A 26001-nucleotide genomic window follows, 5' to 3' on the forward strand; every position below is an offset into this window, starting at 1 on the left:
AGGAAAAAGAAGAGAACGAAGGAAGGAAGATTATGAGACTGAGGGAGAGTCTCGGGGAAGTCCTGCCTTAGCAAGATGGCCGCCACAGGTGCCCCGACACGTGACCTTGAGCTGGCCATGCCCACTCTGGCCACGCCCCCACCCTCTCTGCCTCCCCCGCCATAGGTCAAACACAACCCTGATGCAGCCGTCAATGAAATCGAGTTTGAGACCCCTCGCTTAAGGGATTAACATCCAAATGTGGTATGATTGCCTGACATTCATAGAGGGTGAAAGCTTTGCAGCTGCTCAAATATGGCTGGATTTGAACTCCAGACAGTCAAAATCCCGGGAACTACTTTCCCAAGGCTAGAGAGAAATAAAAATAAGAACAGAAGCAGAGTTTTCACCTGAGGTTTGGATAGCTTAATCTATCTATCTATACATGGGTGTGTGTTTGCGTGTTCCAGCATAACTCTGGATCGCCTCGACCAATTTCAACCAAACCTGGTACACAAATGACTTACTCCCTGGAAACAAATACCGTGGGGGGTAAGACACCCCTAACACTCCTCGGTGTGTGTGTGTGTGTTCCAGCATACAGTAACTCTGGAATGCCTGTGCCGCTGAAATGACTTTGTACACAGATGACTTACTCTTTGGAATTACGGTGGGGATAAGACACCCCTTAGGAATGTATGTGTGTCTGTCTGCGTGTGTTCTAGCATAACTCTGGAATGCCTGGGCTGTTGAAATGACACTATAGCTCCAATTCATTCCTTTTCCTTTCTGGATTAGGATGAATAAATAGCCAGGCAACATCGGGTTATCAGCTAGTTTAATTTAAATTTGAGAGTATTGGAATACAGGTAGTCCTCAACTTAAAACAGTTCATTTAGTGACTGTTCAAATTTACAACAGCACTGAAAAAAGTGACTTACAGGTGAAACTCGAAAAATTAGAATATCGTGCAAAAGTTCATTTATTCCAGTAATGCAACTTAAAAGGTGAAACTAATATATGAGATAGACTCATTACATGCAAAGCAAGATAATTCAAGCTGTGATTTGTCATAATTGTGATAATTATGGCTTTCAGCTCATGAAAACCCCAAATCCACCATCTCAGAAAATTAGAATATTACATGCAATCAATAAAACAAGGATTGTACATAGAACAATATCGGACCTCTGAAAAGTATAAGCATGCATATGTACTCAGTACTTGGTTTGGGCCCCTTTTGCAGCAATTACTGCCTCAATGTGGTGTGGCATGGAAGCTATCAGCCTGTGGCACTGCTGAGGTGTTACGGAAGACCAGGATGCTTCAATAGCGGCCTTCAGCTCTTCTGCATTGTTCTGTCTCATGTCTCTCATCTTTCTCTTGGCAATGCCCCATAGATTCTCTACGGGGTTCAGGTCAGGCGAGTTTGCTGGCCAATCAAGCACAGTAATCCCAGTCATTGAACCAGGTTTTGGTGCTTTTGGCAGTGTGGGCAGGTGCCAAGTCCTGCTGGAAAAAGAAGTCAGCATCCCCATAAAGCTCGTCTGTGGAAGGAAGCATGAAGTGCTCCAAAATCTCCTGGTAGATGGCTGCGTTGACCCTGGACTTAATGAAGCACAGTGGACCAACACCAGCAGATGACATGGCTCCCCAAATCAACACAGACTGTGGAAACTTCACACTGGACTTCAAGCATCTTGCAGTGTGTGCCTCTCCATTCTTCCTCCATCCTCTGGGTCCTTGGTTTCCAAATGAGATGCAAAAGTTGCTCTCATCAGAAAAGAGGACTTTGGACCATTGAGCAACAGACCAGATCTGTTTTTCTTTAGCCCAGGTAAGACGCTTCTGATGTTGTTTGTTGTTCAGGAGTGGCTTGACAAGAGGAATACAACATTTGAAGCCCATGTCCAGGATCCGTCTGTCTGTGGTGGCCCTTGCTGCACTGACTCCAGCCTCAGTCCACTCCTTGTGAAAGTCCCCAACACTTTGGAATGGCCTTTTCCTGACAATCCTCTCCAGGCTGCGGTCATCCCTGCTCCTTGTGTACCTTTTTCTTCCACACTTTTCCCTTCCACATAACTTTCTATCAATGTGCTTTGATGCAACACTTTGGGAACATCCAACTTCTTTTGCAATTATCTTTTGAGGCTTTCCCTCCTTATGGAGGGTGTCAGTGATGGTTTTCTGCACAACTGTCAGGTCAGAAGTCTTTCCCATGATAGTGATTGCTACTGAACCAGACTGAGAGACCATTTAAAGGATCAGGAACCCTTTGCAGGTGTTATGGCTTAATTAGCTGATTAAAGTGGGACACTTTGAGCCCAGAATATTGCACCTTTTCACAATATTCTAATTTTCTGAGATGGTGGATTTGGGGTTTTCAGGAGCTGTAAGCCATCATCATCACAATGATGACAAATCACGGCTTGAACTATCTTGCTTTGCATGTAATGAGTCTATCTCATATATTAGTTTCACCTTTTAAGTTGCATTATTGGAATAAATGAACTTTTGCACGATATTCTAATTTTTTGAGTTTCACCTGTAGGACCGTTTTTCACTTATGACTGTTGCATCATTCCCATGGCCACACGGTGAAAATTCGGACACTTGGCAACTTGTCTCATATTTGTGACGGTCCCCTTTTGCAACCTTCTGACAAGCAAGGTCAATGGGGAAGACAGATTCACTTAACAACCATAATACTAATTAACAATGACAAGAAAGGTTGTAAAAACCGGGCGAAATTCACTTAAGAAATGTTTCCAACAGCAACAGAAATTTGGGACACAATTGTAGTTGTAACTTGAGGACAAGCTACAGGAAATTAAATTGATGGGTACAAACATTTCAGTGCCGTTGTAACTTTGAACGGTCACTAACAGTTTAAGTCGTGGTATAGGCTCTCCTGCTTGAGCAGGGGGTTGGACTAGAAGATCTCTAAGGTCCCTTCCAGCTCTATTCCAATTCAAGTGTATGCCATGTACACAATACAGGTAATCCTTGATTTATAAGTTTGTTTAAGGACTGTTCAGAGTTACAACAGCATTGAAAAAAAGACTTACAACTGTTTTTCAGTTACAACCTTTCCCGCATTCCCATGTGATCAAAATTCCTATCTGTGGCAATTGATTCATATTTACGACGTGGGTCCCGGGGTCATGCGATCACCTTTTTACAACCTGCTGACAAAGGCAATGGGGAAGGTCACTTAACAACCGGGTGACTGATGTACCAACTGCAGTGATCCACTTAACAACGGAGGCAAGGAAGGTCCTGAAATGGGGCAAAACACATTTCACAAATGTCTCACTTAACAACAGAATTTTGGGGCTCGATTGTGGATGTAGGTCGAGGATAGTGGTGGGTTCTGGATCACGGTGCAACGATGCCTGATGGCCACATGAACATGCGCAACATGCGTGCACATGTGCAGTTCGCGCATGCGTTACCTCATGCAACGCTCCGTCATCCCTCCGCAACACTCCAGTTGCTCGTCGGAGTGCCGTGCAGCATGCGCGTGCACAGAAGTGCCAAAGAGCTCAAATACAGATAGGGACGGTGAGCGGGTGGGCCATCCGGAGTACCGTACTGGAATGGTATCCGGTGCTCCCGGCGTACCGCCTGCAACCCACCACTGGTCGAGGACTACCTGTATAAGTGTATTGCTTTTATTATAAAGGCATTTTTTTCTATTCGCCCAAACCGGCAGGCTTTAAAAAGCGGGGGAAAAAGCTTCCGAGGATCAGCTGTGAGCCACACAATCGTCAGAAGCTTCCCCCCCCCCCCCCCCCGCCTCCACTTTTTAAAGCATTTTTTCCCCCGGCTGGTTTGGGCAGGGAAAAATTGCTTTAAAAAGAAGAAAAGCTTCCAGCGATCACGCGGCTGATCCTCGGAAGCTTTTTTTTTTACTACCAGTTTGCAGAACCAAGGACAATTGTCTCTACTGGTTCGCACAAAGCAGTAGCACTTCACCCCTGCTGCCAAGTATAGGCTGATACCAGTTACTACCCATGTTTCTCTGAAAATAAGACCAAATTGTAGATTAACTTCTGCTCCAAAAGACGTTATTAGGCCTTATTTTTGGGAAAATACGTTACTAAATGTATCCAACTGGCCAACACTCTTTACTGCGGCTTATTTTGGGGGCAGGGCTTATATTATGAACATCCAGAAAAATCATGCTAGGGCTTATTTTCCAGGTGGATCTTATTTTCGGGGAAACTGGGTATCAGTAGGATCAGAAAGTTCCCATGTTCAACTTGAAAATATTCCAGTTGTTTTTCTCTTCTTCTTCCTCTCACCCACTTCGCGCATGATCTCCAGATCGGTAAACACTATCTTGTACTTTTCATTTCTTATCACCCAGTTTTGAGTTCTTTAGACCACGTCACCAACATTGGGAACCTGAAAGTTTCTGTTGAAGCGGCGGCTGCGCTGTGCGCCATCTACCGTACTGGGGAATGGCCGGGAGGTGAAACCGAAGAGGGATGAACAGGCTTCCGTTATGAAAAATGAGGGTTTCTTCGGAGCCGGGGATCAAGGCAGCAAAATAAACTTTCCAAATCTTTTTTTTTTTTTAATTTTGTTAAAAAAAAAACATTTTTATTGTTCAGTTTGTCTCCAAAGTCAAAAATATCAAGAGTGCTAACGGCTACGAAAGAAAAAAAGGAAAAGAAAAAGTCGAGAAAGCCCCATGCCCCCCACCCTCCCTCCCTGGCGTGGATCAGGTGGAGCCCGACCCACCCACCCACCCGAAGGAAACAAGGGAGGGTCAGGGCAGACAATGCATTTCTTCCGTTCCCTCTACGCCCCCCCCCCCCTTCCGACGCTCGTTCACTGGATACCTAGGCAGCGACCCTGGAAACAGATAAATACAAACAGGGAGCTTGACAGTTAGAAAAAGGGGAGGGAGAAGATCCCGTGAAGGGGAGGGGGATAAAATAAAATAAAGAATAGAAAGAAGCAAGAATCTTTTCTTTCGCTTGTGTCCTAATCTCCTAGTCCTGCTTGCGTGTGTCTTTTAGGGAAGCTTGGTTGCGTATTCCTTTCCATCACAGTCCCAAGGTGGACTTCCTGTTGTCGCTTCCGCCGGAAAAGCGCAGCGCGATTCCACTTTTCCTTGTCGATTCGAAACGCCCACAGAACGAGAAGTTGGCTTGAACCTTTGAGTTCTTGACATGGGTGTAAATACTTTACAAAGTCAATCCGGTTTCCGAGGATGCAGACCCAGGGGGGATATTGGGGGGGGAGGAATGGGGGGAGAGTCCCTATACAGAAGGGGGTTCGGAGCGAATATACTCCTCTCCCCAGGGAGAAGAGCAGGAAAGAGAGGGGCAGTGGAAGCTGCAGAGAAGTATGGTCAAGTCACTCCCCCATTCCTGAGTCTCGCCCAAGACGGCCTTCTGTGCCTCCTCTGCCCCGGCACCGGGTTTTTTTTTGTCCATTTGTGAACATGGCTTGGAATTCTCTCGCAGCGGATTGGTCCATGCGAAACGGTTCGGAAAAGACGCGGGGAAGAAAAAAAATGAAATAACCCGAAATGTGCTCCAGAGAAACAAAACAAGGGAGCCGGAAGGGGTATGGATGTGGGAAAGGTGGGAAAAAAACAAAAAACCAAGAACAGAGTTTGTGTGGAGGAGCTGACCACCTCTCCCGGGACCCTAAAGACTGGCTGGAGGGAGGGAGGCCTCTGTAGCCCTCAAAATTTTCCCCGCCTCCCCCCACCCCTCCAACTGACTGATGGGAAAGGTTTGACATCCCCCAATCTACTTCCTCTTCTTCTTCGGCGGGGCGGAACTTCGGCCGGGGCTGCGACTGTGGGAGCTGCGGTGGGAGCTGCGGTGGTGTCCCGAACTCTGGGAGGGGGGGACCTTCCTCTTGCGGCTCAGGGTGCGCTCCTCCTCCTCCTCGTACCGACTCTCCCGATCAGCTGCAAAGGAAGGGAAAGGGAGATGTCAGGACCTCCACAGAGCTACGGGTGACAGGATAGCAGTTTGATCAGCGTTATCGCAAAGCAGAGGGGTCCCTGCCTCTTCTCCAAAGTAGCTGAGGGCAGGACAAGAAGCAAAGGGTGGAAACTAATCAAGGAGAGAAGCAACTTAGAACTGAGAAATTTCCTGACAGTTAGAACAATTAATCGGGGGAAAGATATGCCTCCAGAAGTTGTGGGGGCTCCAACACGGGAGGGTTTCAAGAAGAAATTGGATAACCACTTGTCTGAAATGGTATAGGGCCATGGTGGCGGACCTATGGCACAGCCCTCTCTGCAGGCATGCAAGCCATCGCCCCACCTCAGCTCCACTGTCGATGCGCAATCCACCGGCCAGCTGATTTTCTGGTCTACCACGCATGCACGGGGGCGGGGCAAGACGAATGTGGGAGACAAACGCACATGCGTAGGGGTGCTGGCGCCCCCCCTCCATGGCCTGTTTTTGCTCCCAGGTTGCTTCAGAGAGGCCTACGGGGCACTGTGTGTGTGTGTGCAGCGCTTGCCCCCTTGCAGCCCATTTTTGCTCCCAGGAGGCTGCAGGGAGTCCTACTAGGCCCAAAACGGGGCTCAGAGGTGTGTGTCGCATGCGTATTGCTTTCAGCATGCGCCGACAAAAAGATTACAGGGGCTCCTGCTTGAGCAGGAGGCTGGACTAGAAGACCTAGAACAGAGCTGTCAAACGTGTGGCCCGCAGGCAGGATGCGTCCCGTGCTGGACGCCCCCACGCCCGGTTTAGCGAAGGGGGAAAGTCGCAATACATCACATGACGCCCCTGACCTAGAAAGTCCCTTCCAATTCCGTTATCCTACTCTATACAGGAGGGGTGCTTGGTGCTCTCTGAGCTTGCTTGTTTTCCTGCAGGCGTTTCGTTAGCCTAACTAGGCAACATCATCAGTGCTGGTAAGGAGTGCTGTTTGCTGTCAGTTTATATTCTGGTGTCTTGCCTGTCAGTGTGGGCGGGGGACGGTCTTTGAAGAGTTTCTTTGGTTGGGCTCATTGGCAGTTCTACGTGATGGATGAATATTCTATTTATTCCTCGTGAATCACGCTGGTTGAATGAAGACCGTTTCTATGATTTGGGTTGTGGTTTGCCAGCAGCAGAGTCGGAAAGTGAGGAGGCTGGGGAGGAACCTGGGCCAGTCCTGGATTCTGGGGAAGTCTTGGACGAGGGCTCTGCGTTAGAGGTAGAGATGGGGGCCAGGGCCATCTGGGAGTTATGTGCTGCCTCCCTAAGCCTCTGGAGTCTGACATCAGCGAGGCAGAGGAACAGGGGGAGCCTGTTCCCAGTGTGCGCATGCTCAGAGCTCCCAGAAGGTAAGAATAATTAAGAAAATAGGGTCGACTCAGGAGTAAGGCTTGGAGATGATTGGCCCCTCCCATAAGAGGAGCGAACAGGACGTGAGCCTTTGCAGGAAGCAATTAATCAAGGAGAGAAGCAACTTAGAACTGAGGAGAAATTTCCTGACAGTGAGAACAATTAATCAGTAGAACAAAAGTTGCCTCCGGAAGTTGTGAATGCCCCAACACTGGAAGTCTTTAAGGAGATGTTGGATAGCCATTTGTCTGAAACGGTATAGGGTTTCCTGCCTAGGCAGGGGGTTGGACTAGAAGACCTCCAAGGTCCCTTCCAACTCTGCTATTGTATGGCATTGTAATTAGTTCATCTGGTCCGTTCAAGCTTTGAGAAGTTCCGTTTGACTCTGCGCTACGTTTGGCCTTGCAAAACTCATTGGCAATTAGGTCTCTGACAGCCTTTCAAGGGAGATAAAGGTGGACGCTTATCAACATTCTCCTGAAAGACTGCGGCAACTCGAGCAGACATCTGTCTGGATCTTCACAGACTGTTTGAGAAGCCTCAAGGACTGTGAATGACCATAATTCACAGCCATGTAAATACAAGAGGTTTTTTTGGGACGGTGATTTATGCTTCCTCGGGAAGCCTAAGTCCGAACAATTTGATTTGTATGGCTGCCCACACGAAAACGACTCTGAAGCGGCGTTCCAATTCAACACAGGAGGCTAACATATAGCAAGGTTCACGGTACAAATGGCATCAGCCAACACGACGATCAAAATAATCCTCGAATATTGGTTCCTGCCAATGCCTGGCAGAAAAGCCTTACGCAAGGCCCACAGGATGGGGGCCCTTTGGATGAGACCTAAGGCAGCCACAGAGCAGGATTATCTTTTGCATCCCCCAAGGTGGCACTGCTTAAGACAGACCTGGGTATTCCTTGGCTCCTGGGCCATATATGGCCCATTGGGCTACCCTTGTCTGGTACGCAGGATTGGTTCGTCCCTCCACAACAGTCCAAGTTTCAAATGTGGCTCCTTGGAAAAATTAATTGCCCACCCTTGGCTTAAAGAGAATGGATCCTACAGCATGCCAACTCTCAGATCTTATTGGATTGACTGAGGGGTTTGGGGGAGAGGAGATCCCACAAGCACTTGGCCTTTTGCCAGGAGGGTGACAAACCAGATCCTGAATTCCACTCGGAAACCCACAGGCAATCAATGAATTGTAAAGTGGTGCTGTTAGATAGCCGCCACGAGGTGCAGCTGGATCTACTTGTCCTGCTTGCAAGCCATCTTTTCTTTTGAATTTCAGTCCTGCCATACTTTCTACTGTCTACTTTCTATTGTGGGAAAATGGGAGGGGGGAATTATACGGAGTTGAATGATGTGTAGCCATAACAACATTCTTCTTAGAAACTCAAGGCCATCTTTGTTTCTGCATCTGGCCGGAACTGGATGGGAGGAATCTCGTCTTCGTGGCGGTAGGAGATTGGACCATGTGATGAACTTGTGGGTTGTAGGGGCAGGATCTTGAACTTTCAACTGGGCTGGAAAACCGGGAAGCTTACAGATTTAGGTTTCCCCAGATGTGCCAACATGGCTCGTTTAATAAATTGGAACTTTGAGGAATCCTTTGCCTCGGACTCGGATTTAATTTTGGATGCTATTTGGAACCCTGACACTTGTGCTACCGATTTCTGGATTGGCTGAAGCCATGTGCCTGAGTTTAATTTTCCCTTCTCTGTGTTGAGAAAACAGTCACAATGTTTGAGTTGAGCGTCCAGATACATTGAACGAATGAATGGAAGGATGGAAAAAAAAAACCTAAAAATCAGCCACAAAGCAGCTTCATAAGCCCAGGTTTGTCCCAAGAGGTTTCCAACGGAGAACTGGAGAGGAAAGGAGGTTTACCTTTCCGTGCTTCTTCCTCCAGTTCGTCCCAATCTTTCCCGCTTTCCTCCTCGCTGCCCAGGGACTCTTTGGAGTAGTCTGTGAAAGAGAAGACAAGACTCAGAATTATATACATCTTGAAGGAGCAAAAGGGAGAGGGAGAGAGATGGGTGGAAAGAGGGAGAGAAGAGAGCCAGAGGGGAAAAGGGGGGCAGAGAGAAGGGGAGAGAGGGGGGAAAGAGGGAGGGAGAATGAGGGATGTAACATAACCATCCTCTGCTACCAAATGTGATGTTCCCGTGGGTCGTCCATGAGGCCAATGTTGAGAAAAGACAGGACACGAACTTTATCGGGATGGAGCAACCCAGATTGGGGGTCTGAGAGCCCCTTTTATTGAGATAGGACAAAGGCAGGAGGAGCAATCAGCATGTGGTTAAAAACAGCCTGTAAAAGTACAATTTCTAATCTACTGCTCAGTCTATATATGGTCAAATCCTGGACGTCAATGGTAAGGCACATCTCAGAATGTTATGTTATTCACTATCAGGATGTTATGGCTTTTTAGGAGTTTGTTTTCTCCTGTGTGATTCAGCGTGACTCTGCAGGCCCTAGTATGAACTGGACAATGGGGGACACACACCTACACAAGGAACTATATTACAACAGAGGGACAGAAAAAAGGGGAGAGAGATGGGGGAAAGAGACAGAGGGAGGGAAGGAAGAAAGAAGGGGAGAGGGGGAGAAAGAGGGGGAGAGAGGGAAGGAAGAGAGCGAGAGGGGGAAAAGGGGGCAGAGAGAGAGAGGGAGAGTGAAGGGAAAGGGGAGGGAAAGAGATAGAGGGAAGGAGAAAGAAGGGGAGAGGGGGGAGAAAGAGGGAGAGAGGAGGAGGAAAGAGAATGAGAGGGGAAAAGAGGGGCAGAAAAAAGGGGAGAGGGGGAAAAGGGGAGGGAAAGAGACAAGAGGAAGGAGAAAGAAGGGGAGAGGGGGGAAAAGAGGGGGAGAGAGAGGGAAGAGAATGAGAGGGGAAAAGAGAGGCAGAAAAAAGGGGAGAGAGGGGAAAGGGAAGGGAAAGAGACAGAGGGAGGGAAGGAGGGAGAGAGAAAGAAGGGGAGAGGGGGAGAAAGAGGGGGAGGGAAGAGAACGAGAGGGGAAAAGAGGGGCAGAAAAAAGGGGAGAGAGAGGGGGAAGAGACAGAGGGAGGGAAAGAAGGAGAATGAAGGGGAGAGGGGGAGAAGGGGGAAGGGAGAGAGGGGAAAGGGGGCAGAGAGAGAGGGAGAGGGAGGGGAAAGAGGAGGGAAAGAGACAGAGGGAGGGAAAGAGGGAGGGAGAAAGAGGGTGAGAGAGGGAGGGAAAGGAACAGAGAGGGAGAGAGGAAAGGGGGAGGGAGGGAAGGGAGAGGGGTAGAGAGCACCTACATGACAAGGGAAGGAATCCTCCAGAGAAGTCCAGAGTGACCCTCCTCCTTTCCTCACCTGATTCTTCTGCCTCGGAAGAGTAGTCTTCATCACTGTCCTCCTCCTCCTCTTCATACTCTTCCTCAGAAGGGTTGAAAGTCTCGTCCTCTATTTCGGACTCAGATTCCCCAGCTTCAGCATCACTTCCCTGGGAAGGAAAGGGGAACAGGAATGGCGTCTCTTAAGGAAACCCAGGCCTTCAGCTTGCAACTCCTTTATGAATTTGGGGGCTTCGTACCGGACAAGGATTGTTCCCCTCTCTGGGTTCAAAACCCAACACTACATTACAAGAACGTGAACAATTCCAATCTGTTAATGGAAGACAACGTGTGTGTGTGTGTGTGTGTGTGTGTGTGTGTGTGCGTGTGCGCGCGCTACAGATTTAGGACCCCGATGAAAGAGTTATGCCTGAGGTGAGGAAGGTATGCTATAATTCTAGATTTGCTAGACAAATATCCTGCAATCCATACACTATAAAAATATATTACAAAAACCCGGTGTTGTCCGGGTATTTATTTATAGGGGGAAAATGTCTGGGCCAAACGTAATTTCTAATGTTGGATTTCCCCCCTTATCTGAGGGAGTCCCCTTGTGGAGTACTGTGAAGCCGCTACCATGGCAACTCTACTGTGCTGTACTGTAGAAGCCATTTTATAGTAGTACAGTAGAAGCCATTTGAAGGCACAACAGAACACCACCCTCTCCCAAGGGGTATTAAGATGTCTTGCCCCACCGCATTTGCTTCCAGAGAATAAGTCATCTGTGTACCACGTTTGGTTGAAATTGTGTGAGGCGTTCCAGAGTTATGCTGGAACACACAGACAGAGAACCATTTTTATATATACAGATTATATAACATGCCACATCACGCTACTCATATAACATCCAACCCAACCGAACCCAATCAATCCAAGCCAAAACCAACCGACAAGTTTCCCCATCCTCAAATCATTCTTTCAATCTTTGGCACTGACACCCCTCTACCTTTCAAAGAAAGTGATTGTGAATTGAGGTGTGTGTGTGTGTGTGTGTGTGTGTGTGTGTTGCCCACATCCATTCAACCCAGGTTGGTTCACCCAGCATACCTCTCCCTCTGGCTCGAGGAACGACCAGCCGCCTTGCTCAAAAAAGCCTTCCGGGTCGTCCACAATTGTTTTCATGATTTTGGTCCAGTTGAGGGATTGTACCCCTTCGGTGTATTTAATGTCGCAAGAGCTGATTGAAGATGAAAAAAAGGAAGACAAAGAGATGAGTGTGCAGCCTTCCTCACGCCCACTTTTCAAAATTAGCCGTGTTCACAAAGCCAGGCGTGAATGTGTTTTCATTTCTGGGCTAAACTCAAACTAGTGAGGCTGTAACCACTCCCCTTGGATTTCTCCCTGGCGCTGGAGGAAGAATATAACAGGGGCATCTCAGTGGAAACATTGCCTTTCAGAAGAACAAGTATTTTGAGGGGTTGGGGGGGGGGTATTATCTAAAATATCCCTTTTGTCAAGAGGCAATTGGACTTTCTGGTTTTCTTTTCTTGGAAGACGTTTCGCTTCTCCTCCAAGAAGCTTCTTCAGTTCTGACTGGATGGTGGGGAAGGGAAGGATTGATACTCCTTGCAGAACAGCTGGTCATTTGCATCCTTCTAGAGAATCCATGAGGCCGCTTGGAGTCCCAAAATTGCTTTTTTCAAGAGGCAACTGGACTTTCTGGGTTTTTTTCTTTTTGAAGACGTTTCGCTTCTCACCCAAGAAACTTCTTCAACTCTGACTGGATAGTCGGGAAGGGAAGGATTATACTCCTTGCAGACAGCTGGTCATTTGCATCCTTTTAGAGAGTCACTGAGGCCGCTTGGAGTCCCAAAGTTGCTTTTTCAAGAGGCAACTGGACTTTCTGGTTTGTTTTTTTTCTTGGAAGACGTTTCGCTTCTCACCCAAGAAGCTTCTTCAACTCTGACTGGATGGTGGGGAAGGGAAGGATTGATACTCCTTGCAGACAGTGAAACGTCTTCTAAGAAAAACAAGGAAGTCCAGTTGTCTCTTGAAACAAAAAAGCACCTTTGGGACAATTGTGACCTGCATGCCTGGGAAATCTCCATAGACATTTAAGGAGGTACTTTCTGATGAACACTGTTGAATGTGGTGGGAATATGAACGGATTTTCAGAAAAAAATAACGGCAGGTTACAGGAACCCTTTCAACAGTTCCCAAAAGGCTCCACACCCATTTACGCTACTCAGGTGACCCTCATAAACTTCCAGGTGACCTCAACGACTCTCTAGAACAGTGTTTCTCAATCTTGGGGACTTTAAGTCCTGTGGACTTCAACTCCCAGAATTTCCCCAGCCAGCTGTGCTGGCTGGGGGATTCTAGGAGTTGAAGTCCCCAGGATTTAAAGTCCCCAAGGTTGAGAAACGCTTCTCTAGGAAGGATGCAAATGACCAGCTTGTCTGCAAGGAATATAAGTCCTTCCATTTCCCACCATCCAGTCAGAGCTGAAGAAGCTTCTTGGATGAGAAGCGAAACATTTTCAGCAGAAAAAACAAGATTTTTCCAGTTGCCTCTTGAAAAAGCAACTTTGGGACTCCAAGTGGCCTCAAGGACTCTCTAAAAATGATGCAAATGACCAGCTTGTCTGCAAGGAATATAAGTCCTTCCATTTCCCACCATCCAGGCAGAGCTGAAGAAGCTTCTTGGATGAGAAGCGAAACATTTTCAGCAGAAAAAACAAGATTCTTCCAGTTGCCTCTTGAAAAAAAGCACCTTTGGGATCCTCTTTGCCACCAATTCATTGGAATTTGGGATCAAATCCATCAGTGTCTTGATTTGTGCACTGCCCATCTTGTTTAGAGGCGACTGGGCCATTTACAAACATTAAAAACCAGTAAACATTAAAATGATAAAAACTATAATTTCATGGCTACCCAGAGTTGCCCTGGAGTAAGGCAAGTGGTCAATAGATTAAACAAACAATGATAATTTAGAATGGAAAGATGAGGGGAACGGAACCCAAAGCAGCTGGGGAAACATGGGGTTCTTCTGTTAGTCTGATAGCCGCCTCCAGGATGGGGTACCCCCATTGAGGTCCCAGTCCTTGAGAAACATCAAAAGGGTGAGCGCGAATCCTACCTCGGGGAGTACAATGTGCCAAAGAGCAGAATAGCCTCTTCTTCTGGACCCAATCAGCTGAAATTCCTTGACTTGATGGGGTCCATAATATGGTCAGCAAAAGTGGGGTGGGTCACTCCCATTGGGATGAGATGGTTCTTCAGACAGTCCGGATCAGTGTGTCAAACTCAATTTCATTGAGGGCTGCATCAGGGCTTTGCCTGACCTACCCCCCCGGGGGGGGGGGGGGAGCAACTGGGTGGGCGTGGCCAGCTTGATGCCACTCCCCAAACTGCTGCCATGTTTCCTCTTCGCGTTGGTCAGACTGGGCCGAAGCCACGCTGGCCCAATCTTTCCTCTTTGCATGGGGTAAATTGCCGGCCGGATCCGACCAAATCTGAGCCGTATTCGGCCCGCGGGCCTGAACTTTCCTCTTCCTGCTGGGTAGACTGGGCTTAAACCACACTTTCCTCTTCACATTGGGTAGACCAGGATGGCCCTGTGGGCCGGATCCGGCCCCATCATGGGCCGGATCCAGCCCCATCATGGGCCGAATCTGGCCCGCAGGCCTGATCTTTCCCCTTCGCGCTGAGTAGACCGGGCCAAAGCTATGCTGACCGGATCTTTCCTCTTTGCACTGGGCCGAAGCCATGCTGGCTCAATCTTTCCTCTTCACATTGGGTAGACAAGGACGGCCTTGTAGGCTGGATCTGACCACATTGTGGGCTGGATTCGGCCCATGGGCCTTGAGTTTGGCATCCTTGGTCTGGACGGATGCCATGAAGATGATAAACCTCATGGGTTAGAAGGGACCTTGAAGGTCTCTTAACACCTCAACAATTACCAATCAGGGGAAAATGATACTAATGCAGGAGATACGCCGCCTGTGTCCATACTCACTTGAGCCACTCCTTGATGGGGTCGAGCGAGGCCACAGGGATGGCGTTGATCATCGTGACCTTCTTGCTGTAGTCCTTGTAAACGATGACCATGTCGAAGTTCTTCAGGTGGAACTGCACCCGTTCAAAATGGATCAGTTCCACCTCGTCCAGCGTTACCACAAATGGAGGCTGCAGGGAGGGAGGGAGGGAAATCTGATTGGTCTTCCAAACCTTTGAGACATTGGATAGCATGGGAGCGATGCTCTAATTCAGAGGTGTCACCTCAAGGCCCGTGTGCCCTCCCCTGCCTCCAGCAGCACCCTGCCGGCCAAAAATGGGCCACATCGAGGCCCTGCAACACCTCCACGCAGCCCGCTTTTGGCTGGCAGAGTGCTGCAAGAGGCCATTCAGGCCAAAAACGGGGCAGAGGGGGCTGTATGCAGCTCCCCCTCACTCCGTTTTGGCCAGCAGGGTGCTGCAAGAGGCGTCCACCCCATTTCCCCCACCACCTCTGGCCCATGGAGAATCACCCCCCCCCCCGGAAAACTACAATGCTTATCCAGTCCTCAAAGAAATCCAGTTTGACACCCCTGCTCTAGATCAGGAGTCTCCAGACTTAGCAATTTTAAGACGTGTGGACTTCAACTCCCAGAATTCCCCAGCCGGACATGGCTGGCTGAGGAATTCTGGGACTTGAAGTCCACAAAGTCTTAAAATTGCCAAATTTGGAGCCCCTTGCCCTAGACTACAATGGTCACAGACTTTTCTTCTCAAATCCTGACCATGCTAACGTGGCATCACTCTGGTGTCAGAAGCACTGAGGTGCTTCCAGCTGAAAGGATGAGCTGGGTCATCGCCGTTGCCCGGGAGAGACCCAGTTTGGGCCTCTTTTCATGTTTCCGGCACGAACTGGAGCAAAGGACGGGAGCTCAACCCTGCCCGATGACAGCACTCGGGTCTCGAACACAGTCTTGCTATATAACCTCCATCCCAGCGTCCTAACCTCACCAGCCACCGTCTCCTACCATGTTACCATAATCTTAGCATATTGAAGACAACTGTCAGCAAATATCACTTAACGGGAATGCAGATCAAGAGATGATAGACACATGAGGATTTGAGAAGGTCTAGGAACCAATTACTCTATGTGGGTGCTAGGGCATCTCCTGCCAGTGTGTCAGAATTGCCACTTTCTAAGCTCTGAAGGCCAGATCTAAAAAAACCCACCCCCTGAGACCATCCGTTTATATCCTCCCTCTCACCAAGCAAACGAGCACTCACCCATTCAGTACAATTCACCAGGGCACTGCTGGTCGGCTGGAGTAGGCAGGTGCTTCGGTAGGGGGCGCCGTTGAACCTTTCACATGAGAGGAAGGAGGCAAAGAGCAGATAGTGATAAGCCCCTTATAGGAAAGATGTACATAAAATCTCAAACGGAATCAGAGATTAGCCCTACCATATTGATAGATAGTACCCGTGTTTCCCGGAAAATAAGACCGGGTCTTATTTTCTTTTGGGCACCAAAATAAGTACCCTGTTTCCCGGAAAATAAGACTGGATAATAAGCCCAATCGGGCTTTTGAGCGCATGAGAAAATACTCCCTCCCCCAAAATATTGCAACACAGCAGCTGCCAAGATGTGACCGTGCTCACCATCTCCTGCACCTCAAAAATAATAAGACCTCCCTAAAAATAAGGCAAAGCACTTATTTCAAGGGTCAAAAGAAAATAAGATCCTGTCTTATTTTTGGGAAAACACGGTATATGAGATCTACTATCTCTCTCTCTTCCCTCCCTCTCTCATCTGTCTATTCCTCTATATCGGGGTGTCAAACTCAACGCCCGTGGGCCAGATCTGGGGTGCTTAGATCTGACCCGCGGGGCCACCCTGGAAACACCAAAGGACCGACTTGCAGTGCCTCTGCCAGTGAAAACAGAGTTGGGGGGGGGGATGCTCCATTTTCACTGGCAGAGGGTTGCAGGAAGGTGGCGTAGTTTGGGAACTCCGTCCACAAAACGAATCTTGGGAGCCAGTTTTGACTGGCAGAGGGCTTGGGCCACCACAGGCGCCCCCGACAAGAGTGACAACAAGCTGGCATCACCCCGACATGTCCCCTGTCCCCCCCCCCCGAGGTCAAACATAAACCTGATCCAACCCTCAATAAAATCGAGTTTGACACCCCTCATCTATATCTATCTACCGCCCATCTCAACGTGCCTTGAAGCCTGCACACACATTCTCTTTCTCAAGTGAACTCACTCACTCACTCACTCACTCACTCTGTCTGTCTGTCTACCCACCCACCCTCCCTCTGCCAACAAAAGCTACCAGATCATCGACGGTCCTTACCCCAGCTCTCGGAAGGGAATCTCGAATTCCAATTCCTCCTTAGTCAGACCTTCTACCTTCTCAATGAAATTCTTGAAGGCTGTTTTCAGCTTGTGTCTCATCTCCCGTTCCATCTGGGCCGAAGAGGATCAGTCAGTCAACATGGCCCCCCAACTGGTCTCCCGGCTTCCCAGCTTTCCCTGTCCACCCCCCCCCCCCATCAGGGTTTCAAGCAGCCTCTTTCCCTCACCTGCTCGGCGTAGAGGTCGTCCCGATCGTGCATGTGCTGGTGCTTGCCCAAATCGGTGGTGATTTCGCCCACCTCCGTGTAAAATTGCACGTCCGTGTGGCGTTTCTTCCCGAACATGATAGCATTCTGGAAGGGCAGAGAGGGGACTGATAAAAGCTTCAGGACTGTACAGAATTATAATCTGTGCTTGGGTAAGAGTGGGAGTAATCTTCTACTGGATTTTGTAGGGGATGGGGGAAGAACAAAATCTCCTTGGTGCTCTCTAAACTTGGTTGTTTTTTGGCAGACTGTCATTACCAAATGACCATATTTTTTGGAGCATAAGACACATCATTTTCCCGGAGGCGGGGCTTGACGTCACTACGACACAACATGCAATCTTGGGGCTCCAGGATTGCTGTCGATATCTCTATTGCTGGACGATCCTTTTTGGATCTAAACCGTTCTGAAGGAACGATGATAGAGAAGGGCATATCCTGCTGATCTCAGGGGCATCACAAAGTCTCTGGCTGATCCAGAGAAAGCTCTTTTTGCCAGCTACAAGACAAGCACCCATGGGTGCAGAAGGTTGGGACAAGCCCCTGAAATGGAAGCAGTACAGGAGAGACAGTGTGTCAAAATGGTGAGAAAAACCCAAAAGACTTAAGAGTTAAAATAAAATTGAAGACAGAATGAAAGCGACAAATTAACCCTGGTTTAAAACTATTGTGTTATCTTTTCCACTTTAATTTTGCTTTTCTATGGATGGACTTTTTACAAATGCCTCTTACTTTTAAACTGGACTGGTCTTTTTTTCCCCTTCTTCCTCTATATTTTTCCCACATTTTTGTATTAATGGATTAAAAGCCCCTTTCCTCACAAGACTCGGCCGGATCGTAATCTTTAAACAATTTTTTTTTCTCTTCCGGAGTTCGGAGCTTAGAAAAGAGAGGCAAAAACAGAGGGAAAAGATGTAGCACTGCCATCTAGAAGCTAGAGGCTTAGCAACATCTGATATTACAAAGCTATTGGTTTTGTTTACTGAAAGGGTCAGTGGAAAACGTTTCTTTGAAGGAAAGAGAAAGCTTTGACCTGAAAAACTTCACTAAATTTGTTTGAAACCTAGCAAAAGACTTGGATGTTTTAGTGGCAGTGTTTATAACTTGGAAAAATGGCACAATATGAAGAAGAGAGACTAACATTGCAAAAAATTATGTTAGAAATTCAAAAAGTCTTAATAATCACAGAGAGAATTGAAGAGAGACTTGAAATTATAGATCAAAATACAGAAAGTACAGAGGGAAGAGTAAAACAATGATGAAATTTGAGGACAGAGTTCAAAAAAAATCACAGAGACATATGACAGTGATAAGAAAATTGTTGACACTGACAACAAATTGAGTGCGGAGGGAAATGATAAATGCGAAATACGGAAAGGAGAGATCGATGAACTGGAACTCTATCTCAGATGTCAAAACATAGATGAAGAAAGCGGAGAAAATTTGGCAGAAACAATGAGTAATTTCGGCAGAACCACCAGTGATAACAAAAGTCAAGCTGATGAAAGGAACAGATGGAGGGTTTCAAATCTTTATAAGATATCCAATGAACAACAAGTTGTCAAGAGAAGTCCACATAAGACTTATCAAGAAAACACTTAGAATACAGATCCTACAAATGGCAAGAGATGTTGGACTGCAGTATTTCTGGAAGGATACAGGATGATGAAATGAAATGAAATGTCACAATAACATTTAGTTAAATATAGTTAAACTTTGAGTAATATGTATAAGATAAAGTAATAATAGCTACAGTCAAATAAATGATCAATAATGATAACAAAGCATTTATATATACTAGATTGATAATATGAAATTTTATACAAACTGTAAGTGAGGATGATGGAGATGATGTTGAAAAGACTTTTTATAAAAGATAAATACTTCTATATAGAATAGAATATAAAGATGTAATATCATTGGATGATTTCAGGATGATGTAATGAAATGCCATAATATAAACTTACTTCAAATTTAATATGCCTCATAAAAAGGATGTAATGATAGCTATGCTTAATGGATGTTTAACTATTATAACAATTTGTATACATGTATATTAGATTGATGATACTAATAATGGAAAAAACATGGAATTGAAAATTATTAGAGAATGTTATTAATGCTAAAATAATAGAATGATTTAGAATAGGATATAAAAAATTCTTTATTTTTGGATACATTGAAGATGATATAATGAATAATTATAATATAAATGGATATTTAGAATACCTTGTTTAAAATGGAGAAACAATAGTGATAATTAAACAAATGAAGTATAATAATGATGTATACAAAGATATTTGATTGACAATATGTGATTTTTGATAAAGCTCAAGTGATGACTATGAAAAGGACGCAGAAAGATCTTGTAACTAATCGACACACTGTATGCGGTTGAAGAGGTTTTTATGTTGTTTTGTGTGTTTGTTTGAAAATAAAAAAAATTACTTAAAAAAAAAGACAAACCTTTTTCCACCAAAAAAAGAGGATGAAAATCTGGGTGTGTCTTATACAATAAACACAGCATTTTTGCCCTACCGAACCCCCACCCCCTTTGCAAAATAGCAGCAATAGCAGTAGACTTATATACCGCTTCATAGGCCTTTCAGGCCTCTCTAAGCGGTTTACAGAGAGTCAGCATATTGCCCCCAACAATCTGGGTCCTCATTTTACCCACCTCGGAAGGATGGAAGGCTGAGTCAACCCTGAGCCGGTGAGATTTGAACCGCTGACCTGCTGATCTAGCAGTAGCCTGCAGTGCTGCATTTAACCACTGCGCCACCTTGGCTCTTAAAATGGACTTGCAGAGGGTTTGGGAGGCTGCACTTGTATTTTCCAGCCCCCAGGAGCACCCTTTGCAAAAAAAAAGCCCTTTTTTGAGAAAAACGGGTCTTTTTTTTTTGGTTGCCTCCCCCCCACCAAGAGCTCTCTACCAGCCTTCCAAAGATCTGCATGAGGCTGCGCTAGGCAGGAAATGCACCCATCGGTTTGAGGACTTGCACAACACTGCGAAGCACCAGGCAGAAAAGGCTTGCAGAAAGCTCAAACACAGCAGGTCGCATTCATGGAGAAAACCGAGGGCCTCGTCTGTCCTTTGCTACCCGCTTCCCACCTGCGAGGATCTTCTCGGCCCTCCACCCTCTCCGAGGCGCAAGGGTTACCTTCAGATGGAAGTGAAGGACGATGATCATCTCCCCGTCGCAGGGCTGGAACACGGCGTGTTTGATGTTGTTGTAGAGGATGTCCACTTTGTCCCCCCGCACGGAGGTGAAACGAAAGCCTATGGAGGAAAAACTGCAATGAGGCCCAATCTGGGTTGTCAGATTGGAAACGCCAGCAGAACCTCCCTGGGCATGGAAATTCATTTTTATTTATTTTATTTAGAGTATGGCGTGGTTCCATTAGTCAGAAGACTACAATGCCAATGCAGAGTAGTGGTTTGCCTGCCAATTGACAATCGTGTTTCTCCAAAAATAAGACAGGGTATTATTTTCTTTTGACTTCCAAAATATGACCTGGGTCTTATTATCGGGGCGAGGGAGGGTATTGCTTTGGAGTTGCCAGGTGGCTGCTCTCTTCTGAGTGGGCTCCCGAAGAGCTGGGCACAGCGCTAGGGCCGAACGGCTATGTTGCACTGTCGCAGCAGCGCAACACAGCAGCCATGAGGTGACCATGCACATGAGCAGCTGCCCAGCAACCCCCACCCCCCTCTGGCCAAGCAGAGCACAACTCACCACCCTAGCGGTATCCCAAAGGCGCCAAGTCATGTGAGTGCCTTTACCCACCCCCCATGGCCTCGGGGATTCAGGATACCGCTAGGGCGGTGAGTGGCACTCTGCCTGGCCGAGGGGGGGGGGGGATTGTCCAAGGGGCTTATTTTTTTTGCCCACCCCAAAAATCTGGCATGGCCTTATTATCAGGACATGTCATATTTTCAGGGAAACATGGTAGCTCTGTTCTGGGATGCATTTGCACACTTCCCGAGGTGTGCCACAGTAGGGCAAGCTAGCTTCACACCAGAACGAAAGAAAAGTGTCTCTTCCTGCGGCGTCATCCCTTGACCGGAGCTGCCTCGGAAACCAGCATCGCAATCGGGAAGGTTCAGAAGCCAGCAGGAATCTGACTGCCTGCACGAAGCACCAGCTCGTCTCCCCACCAAAGTGGTACCTATTTATCTACTTGCATGGAACTGCTAGCTGGGCTGAAGTCGGGGTGAGTGATGGGAGTTCACTCTGCCACGCAGGGCTGGGGCTTGAACCGCTGGAGCAGAGACCATCACCAGGGTCATCAAGCCAGAGCCAACGCACCGTTCAGGCATGGAAATATGGAAGATACAAACTTGGGAAAACTGGCTGGGCAAAATTCTAGGGATGGGGTTGCTCAAGAGATGATGGTGAAGCTCAGAGGAACCTCTTTCAATGTTCTGCTTTTGAACTACCTGGCCTTAAAAAAAGTCTAAGGGGTTGTCCTTCCCAGAGGCACAGCTCTGTTCATCTCGCAATTACCGTTGACGTGGGCTTCCAGTGATCCTTGCATCCGCTTCTGGGCAATGTTGGGGCGGATGTAGAGGTCCTTCAGTTTTGGATTGCTGCGGTTGAGGTTGATCACCAGAGAGTCTTGTTTGACAATTCCCTGCAGAAAAAAGAAAAAAAAAGGTTCAACTGCTTCTGCTCAAGGAGCCTCTGTGTCTTCCAAAGGTGCCCTCTCCTGGTTGTTGATCTCAGCAAACATCTCCTCCAACCAACACACTTTGCTTTCTCCAGCCACCTTCAGGAGATGCTTGCCTGGAAATTTGGCTCACCTCCTTTTCTTTCTCCTCAGCTTCCCGGGTTTTATAACGCTTCTGCACCTCCTTGATGATACGGAAGGCGTTCTGTAGATTGAGCGCTGGGACCATCTGCTCCCCAGGTGTTTTTATATTGGATGCTCGGTATGTTCTGAAGGAAGAGCAGTGTTAGCATTAGCAAGCAGCCAGTGATGATACCAAAGCCAGGGGCTGCCATACCAAACATGGCAGCCCCTGGCTGTGCCCAGCAAAACAAAGGAACAAGGAAATGAGTCCATGAAACGAGGAACAAACATGGAATCCATGAAGTCAGGAAGAAGGCACTGAGTCCACAAGTAAAGAAGAAGCAAGCAGTCCTGCAAATGTCTGTACCAGCACACTAAACTCTGCCAATTCAGCGTTTGCTCCTGACAAATGCTCCTCCCCACAGCATCTCCTTAAGTCTGTCCCCAGATGTGTCTTATGAAGAGGGGTGGGGAGCTCTCCTCCCGACAAGACCCGGGTTTTGGGGTAAGCCTGCACTGTTCTCACCTTCTCTCCACTCTCCGTGCTCAGGGATCAGGAGGGGGTGGTCCTTGCCCATTGCCTGAGCTCTGTTGCTCCTCATGTCCAAAGTTTGCCCTCTCTCAGTCATCTTGCCCCCGTTCCTCCCTGCTAACAAGCCGTCCCAATCCTGAAGGGTCCTGGGCTGACTTGGCTTGCTCCTCCCCCCACATTCCTCGGAAGTTAACTCAGGCTCCAATGGGGGCATGGCACTGAAGTTCTTTTTGATTGGGCAGCAAGGAGCATGAAGGAGGGACAGGGAAACTGCGTGGAGTCTGGGCCTTCAGGAATTGCCATTCATTATGTCCACAGTACCCAGGGCGGCCTCTGGTTTCTCTTCAAGCGTGACCCGTCAAATGCGCGCCTGACAAATGCGCGCCAACAAAACCGCGCCCGCCATCAACAAACATAGTGGGACGCGAAAACAACGTTATAGAGAGTTAGAGTTATAACGTTGTTTTCGCATCCCATTATGTTGTTTGTTGATGGCGGGCACGGTTTCATCGGCGCGGTTTTGTCGGCACGCACTTGTCGGTGAACCCTCTTCAAGGCATGGGCTCTAACTCAAGGCAATCTACTCAAGAATCCCAGCCTTGCAGCGCAGGTATAAACACTCAAACTTCCATCATTCTAAGAACCTTCCTAATGGCAATTGCCAGGGAAGGCGTTAACTCACATTTCTTTTACAAAAGTGGCTTCTGGGTTAGGAAAAATGTTGCCCTCGTTGCGACCCAAGGCACTGCCTGGACAGTAGAAGTTGATCCGCAGGTAAGTGTAATCACCTTCTACAGACATGCTGATGTTCTGCACGAGAAAACCAGAATAACAAAAAATAATAACATTTGGAAAGGATCTTCAAGGTCTTCTAGTCTAACCCCCTGTTCAAGCAGAAGACCCTGTAACAGTGATGGCGAACCTTTTGTGGCTCGCGTGTTAAAAGCAGAGGGAGCACAGGGGGGGGTCATGCGCAGGCATGCCATACCCATGCTATGCGCATGCCCCCAGGGCGTATGCGCGCACGACCAGTGCTTCCCTCCCCCATTTTTGGCATACTTTTTTTTGCCCTCCCCAGGCTCCTCTTTATAGGTGCCTGGGGAGGGTGAAAACAGCCTCCCCTGCACACACACCCTTGGAGGCTCTCTGGAGGCTTCAGGAGCTTCCCGGAAGCCACCGGAACATGAAAAACTGTCCCTTCGGGCAAACCGGAAGTTCAGGAGCAGGCTTCCCGTTTCCTTGTCGGGCCAGTTTTAGCCCTCCCTGAAACTTCTCTGAAGGCTCCCGAGGGTAAAAAGTGACCCTACGCGTAAACTGGAAGTCACTTCCGGTTTGCTCATAGGGCTGGTTTTAGACCTCCAGAGCATTCAGGGGCCTTCCGGAGGCTTCCCTGAAGGCTCCGGAGGGCAAAAATCGTTTGCTCATAGGGTGGTTTTTTGCCCTCCACAGCCTTCAGGGAAGCCTCCGGAAGGTCCCTGAAGACTCCAGATGATGAAAAACAGCCCTACGAGCAACTCGGAAGTATGTCCCCAAACTTCCAGTTTGCCCGTAGGGCTGGTTTTTCACGCTATGGAGGCAAACCTCCGGAAGGCGAAAAATGGCCTCAAAAGAAGGGTGAAGTCAGCTAGCCAGCATGCGGGGGCTGGCCAACTGACAGGGCAACGCCTTGTGTGCCCTGACAAATGGCTCCGCATGCCATAGGTTCGCAATCCCGTCCCTATAACATTCTGGACAAAATGGCTGTCCAACCTCTTCTTAAAAACTTCCAGTGATGGAGCTCCCAGAATTTCTGGAGGAAAGTCATTCCACTGATTGTTTTAACTATCAGGAAATTTTTCCTTAGTTCCAGGTTGCTTCTCTCCTTGATTAGTTTCCATCCATTGCTTCTTGTCCTGCCCTCAGGTGCTTTAGAGCAGGGGTGTCAAACTCAAGGCCCGCGGGCTGGATCAGGCCTGTGGGCTGCTTAGCTCTAGCCCAGGGGGGCGCCCCGGAAACAGCAAAGGACCAGTCCATGGTGTGTCTCTAGCAAAAACAGAGCTCGAACTCTGTTTTCGCTGGCAGAGATTTGTGGGAGGTTGTCCCAGCCGAAAATGGAGCTGGGGAGCCCATTTTCGCTGGCAAAGTGCTTAGGCCACCATAGGCACCCCCAACAAGACTGATGTTAAGCTTGCCATGCCTGCCCCTGGCCACGCCCCCAGCCACCCCCATGTCAATCTGGCCATGCCCCCCAAGTAACCCTGATGTGACCCTCAATGAAATCAAGTTTGACACCCTGTCAGGCCTGCAGCCATCTTTTCTTTTGGATCTTTGGCCTGCCACACTTCCTATTATTCTACTACGCATTTTCTCTTGTGGGAAAATGGGAAGGGGGATTTAAGGAGTGAGATGCTATGTAGCTATAACAAAATTCTTTCTAGAAAGCCAAGGTCATCCTTTGTCTTTGCACTTCTGCACCTGACCGGAATTGGATGGGTGGAAATGCCAGTCTGGCAGTGGGAGATTGGACCATGTGATGGACTTGTGGGTGTGGGGGCCAAGATCTTGAACTTTCAACTAGGTGGGGAAAACCGGGAAGCTTTCTGTTTCGGTTTTTCCCAGATGTGCCAACATGGCTCTCTTAATAAATAGGAACTTTGAGCAATACTTTGCCTTGGATTCTTGATTTACTTTTGGATGCTATTTGGAATCCTGACACATGCTTTAGAGAATAGGTTGATCCCCATTTCTCCTCCAGAGAGACACTGTGAAGTATCTGAGGTCTCCTCCACCTCCAATAATTGGGTGGCCCTTTCTAAGCAGAGACCTCTCCCAAGACCACAACAATACAAAGAAATACCCTCTGTTTATTACTTTTTTTTTCTTGGTCATCACAACAATCACATTTCAACAGTTTTCCTTTTCGAAGCCATTGTCTGCTCCTATTTCTCCCGAGTCGGGCCTTCCTGAGACCTTCCTGATTAAGCCTCTCGTAGCCACCCTAGCCCAAGGAACGGAAGTCCTCGTACCTTGATGGTAGCGATGTGGAATGGAGTAGCGATGCCAAAAACGGGCATGATGACCGTCTCGTACTTCTTGTCGATGTAAATCTTCATCTCCCGAATGTACGGTTCTTTGGGCATTAGAGATGGGTTCTTATAGGACACATTTGACTTGCGGGCTCTGCAAAAGAGCAGAAAGAATAGAAAAAAAAATCGAATAGAGTAGAAGGTTCCCACACGTCTCCTACAGACCTCAGGGAACATGGCTTGCAGAGGCAAGCAAGCTCAGGGATGGAGGTCCTTGGTGCTCTTGTGCTTGGCAATTGTACAGATAGTCCTCAACAGATGATCACAATTGAGCCCCACACGTCTGTTGTTAAGTGAGACATTGGTTCAGTGATCCATCTGCTCCTAATCTGCATCACACAGAGGTTACTTAACTATAGCCCAGCAACAACAGACAGCCAATCAAACAGTCTGAAATCAGACCATG

At 47.8% G+C, this 26001-nt stretch overlaps 2 protein-coding genes across 2 annotated transcripts in view; one reads left to right on the plus strand and one right to left on the minus strand.

The window, feature by feature from the left end:
- RPGRIP1 (RPGR interacting protein 1) overlaps nucleotides 1-4488 on the plus strand; it is a 67539-nt gene extending 63051 nt beyond the window's left edge. Inside the window, exon 24 of the mRNA XM_087714190.1 lies at nucleotides 4352-4488. Coding sequence (XP_087570316.1) covers nucleotides 4352-4476 — 125 coding nt within the window. The 3' untranslated portion in view covers nucleotides 4477-4488. The remainder of the gene's footprint in view (nucleotides 1-4351) is intronic.
- Nucleotides 4361-26001, minus strand: part of SUPT16H (SPT16 homolog, facilitates chromatin remodeling subunit) — a 48573-nt gene continuing 26932 nt past the window's right edge. The window contains exons 14-26 of the mRNA XM_087714189.1: nucleotides 25536-25689; nucleotides 23213-23340; nucleotides 22009-22144; nucleotides 21713-21839; nucleotides 20369-20487; nucleotides 17170-17295; nucleotides 16941-17053; nucleotides 15872-15947; nucleotides 14610-14779; nucleotides 11700-11829; nucleotides 10633-10762; nucleotides 9182-9259; nucleotides 4361-5914 (exon numbers count right to left, since the gene is read on the minus strand). Of these exons, the coding sequence (XP_087570315.1) occupies nucleotides 5751-5914; nucleotides 9182-9259; nucleotides 10633-10762; nucleotides 11700-11829; nucleotides 14610-14779; nucleotides 15872-15947; nucleotides 16941-17053; nucleotides 17170-17295; nucleotides 20369-20487; nucleotides 21713-21839; nucleotides 22009-22144; nucleotides 23213-23340; nucleotides 25536-25689 (1651 nt within the window). The 3' untranslated portion in view covers nucleotides 4361-5750. The remainder of the gene's footprint in view (nucleotides 5915-9181; nucleotides 9260-10632; nucleotides 10763-11699; nucleotides 11830-14609; nucleotides 14780-15871; nucleotides 15948-16940; nucleotides 17054-17169; nucleotides 17296-20368; nucleotides 20488-21712; nucleotides 21840-22008; nucleotides 22145-23212; nucleotides 23341-25535; nucleotides 25690-26001) is intronic.

The sequence above is a fragment of the Thamnophis sirtalis genome, unplaced genomic scaffold, assembly GCF_051295495.1.
Source record: "Thamnophis sirtalis isolate CommonGarterSnake01/CBP01778 unplaced genomic scaffold, rThaSir2_p1.2 scaffold_4, whole genome shotgun sequence".
Lineage (NCBI taxonomy): Eukaryota > Metazoa > Chordata > Lepidosauria > Squamata > Natricidae > Thamnophis > Thamnophis sirtalis.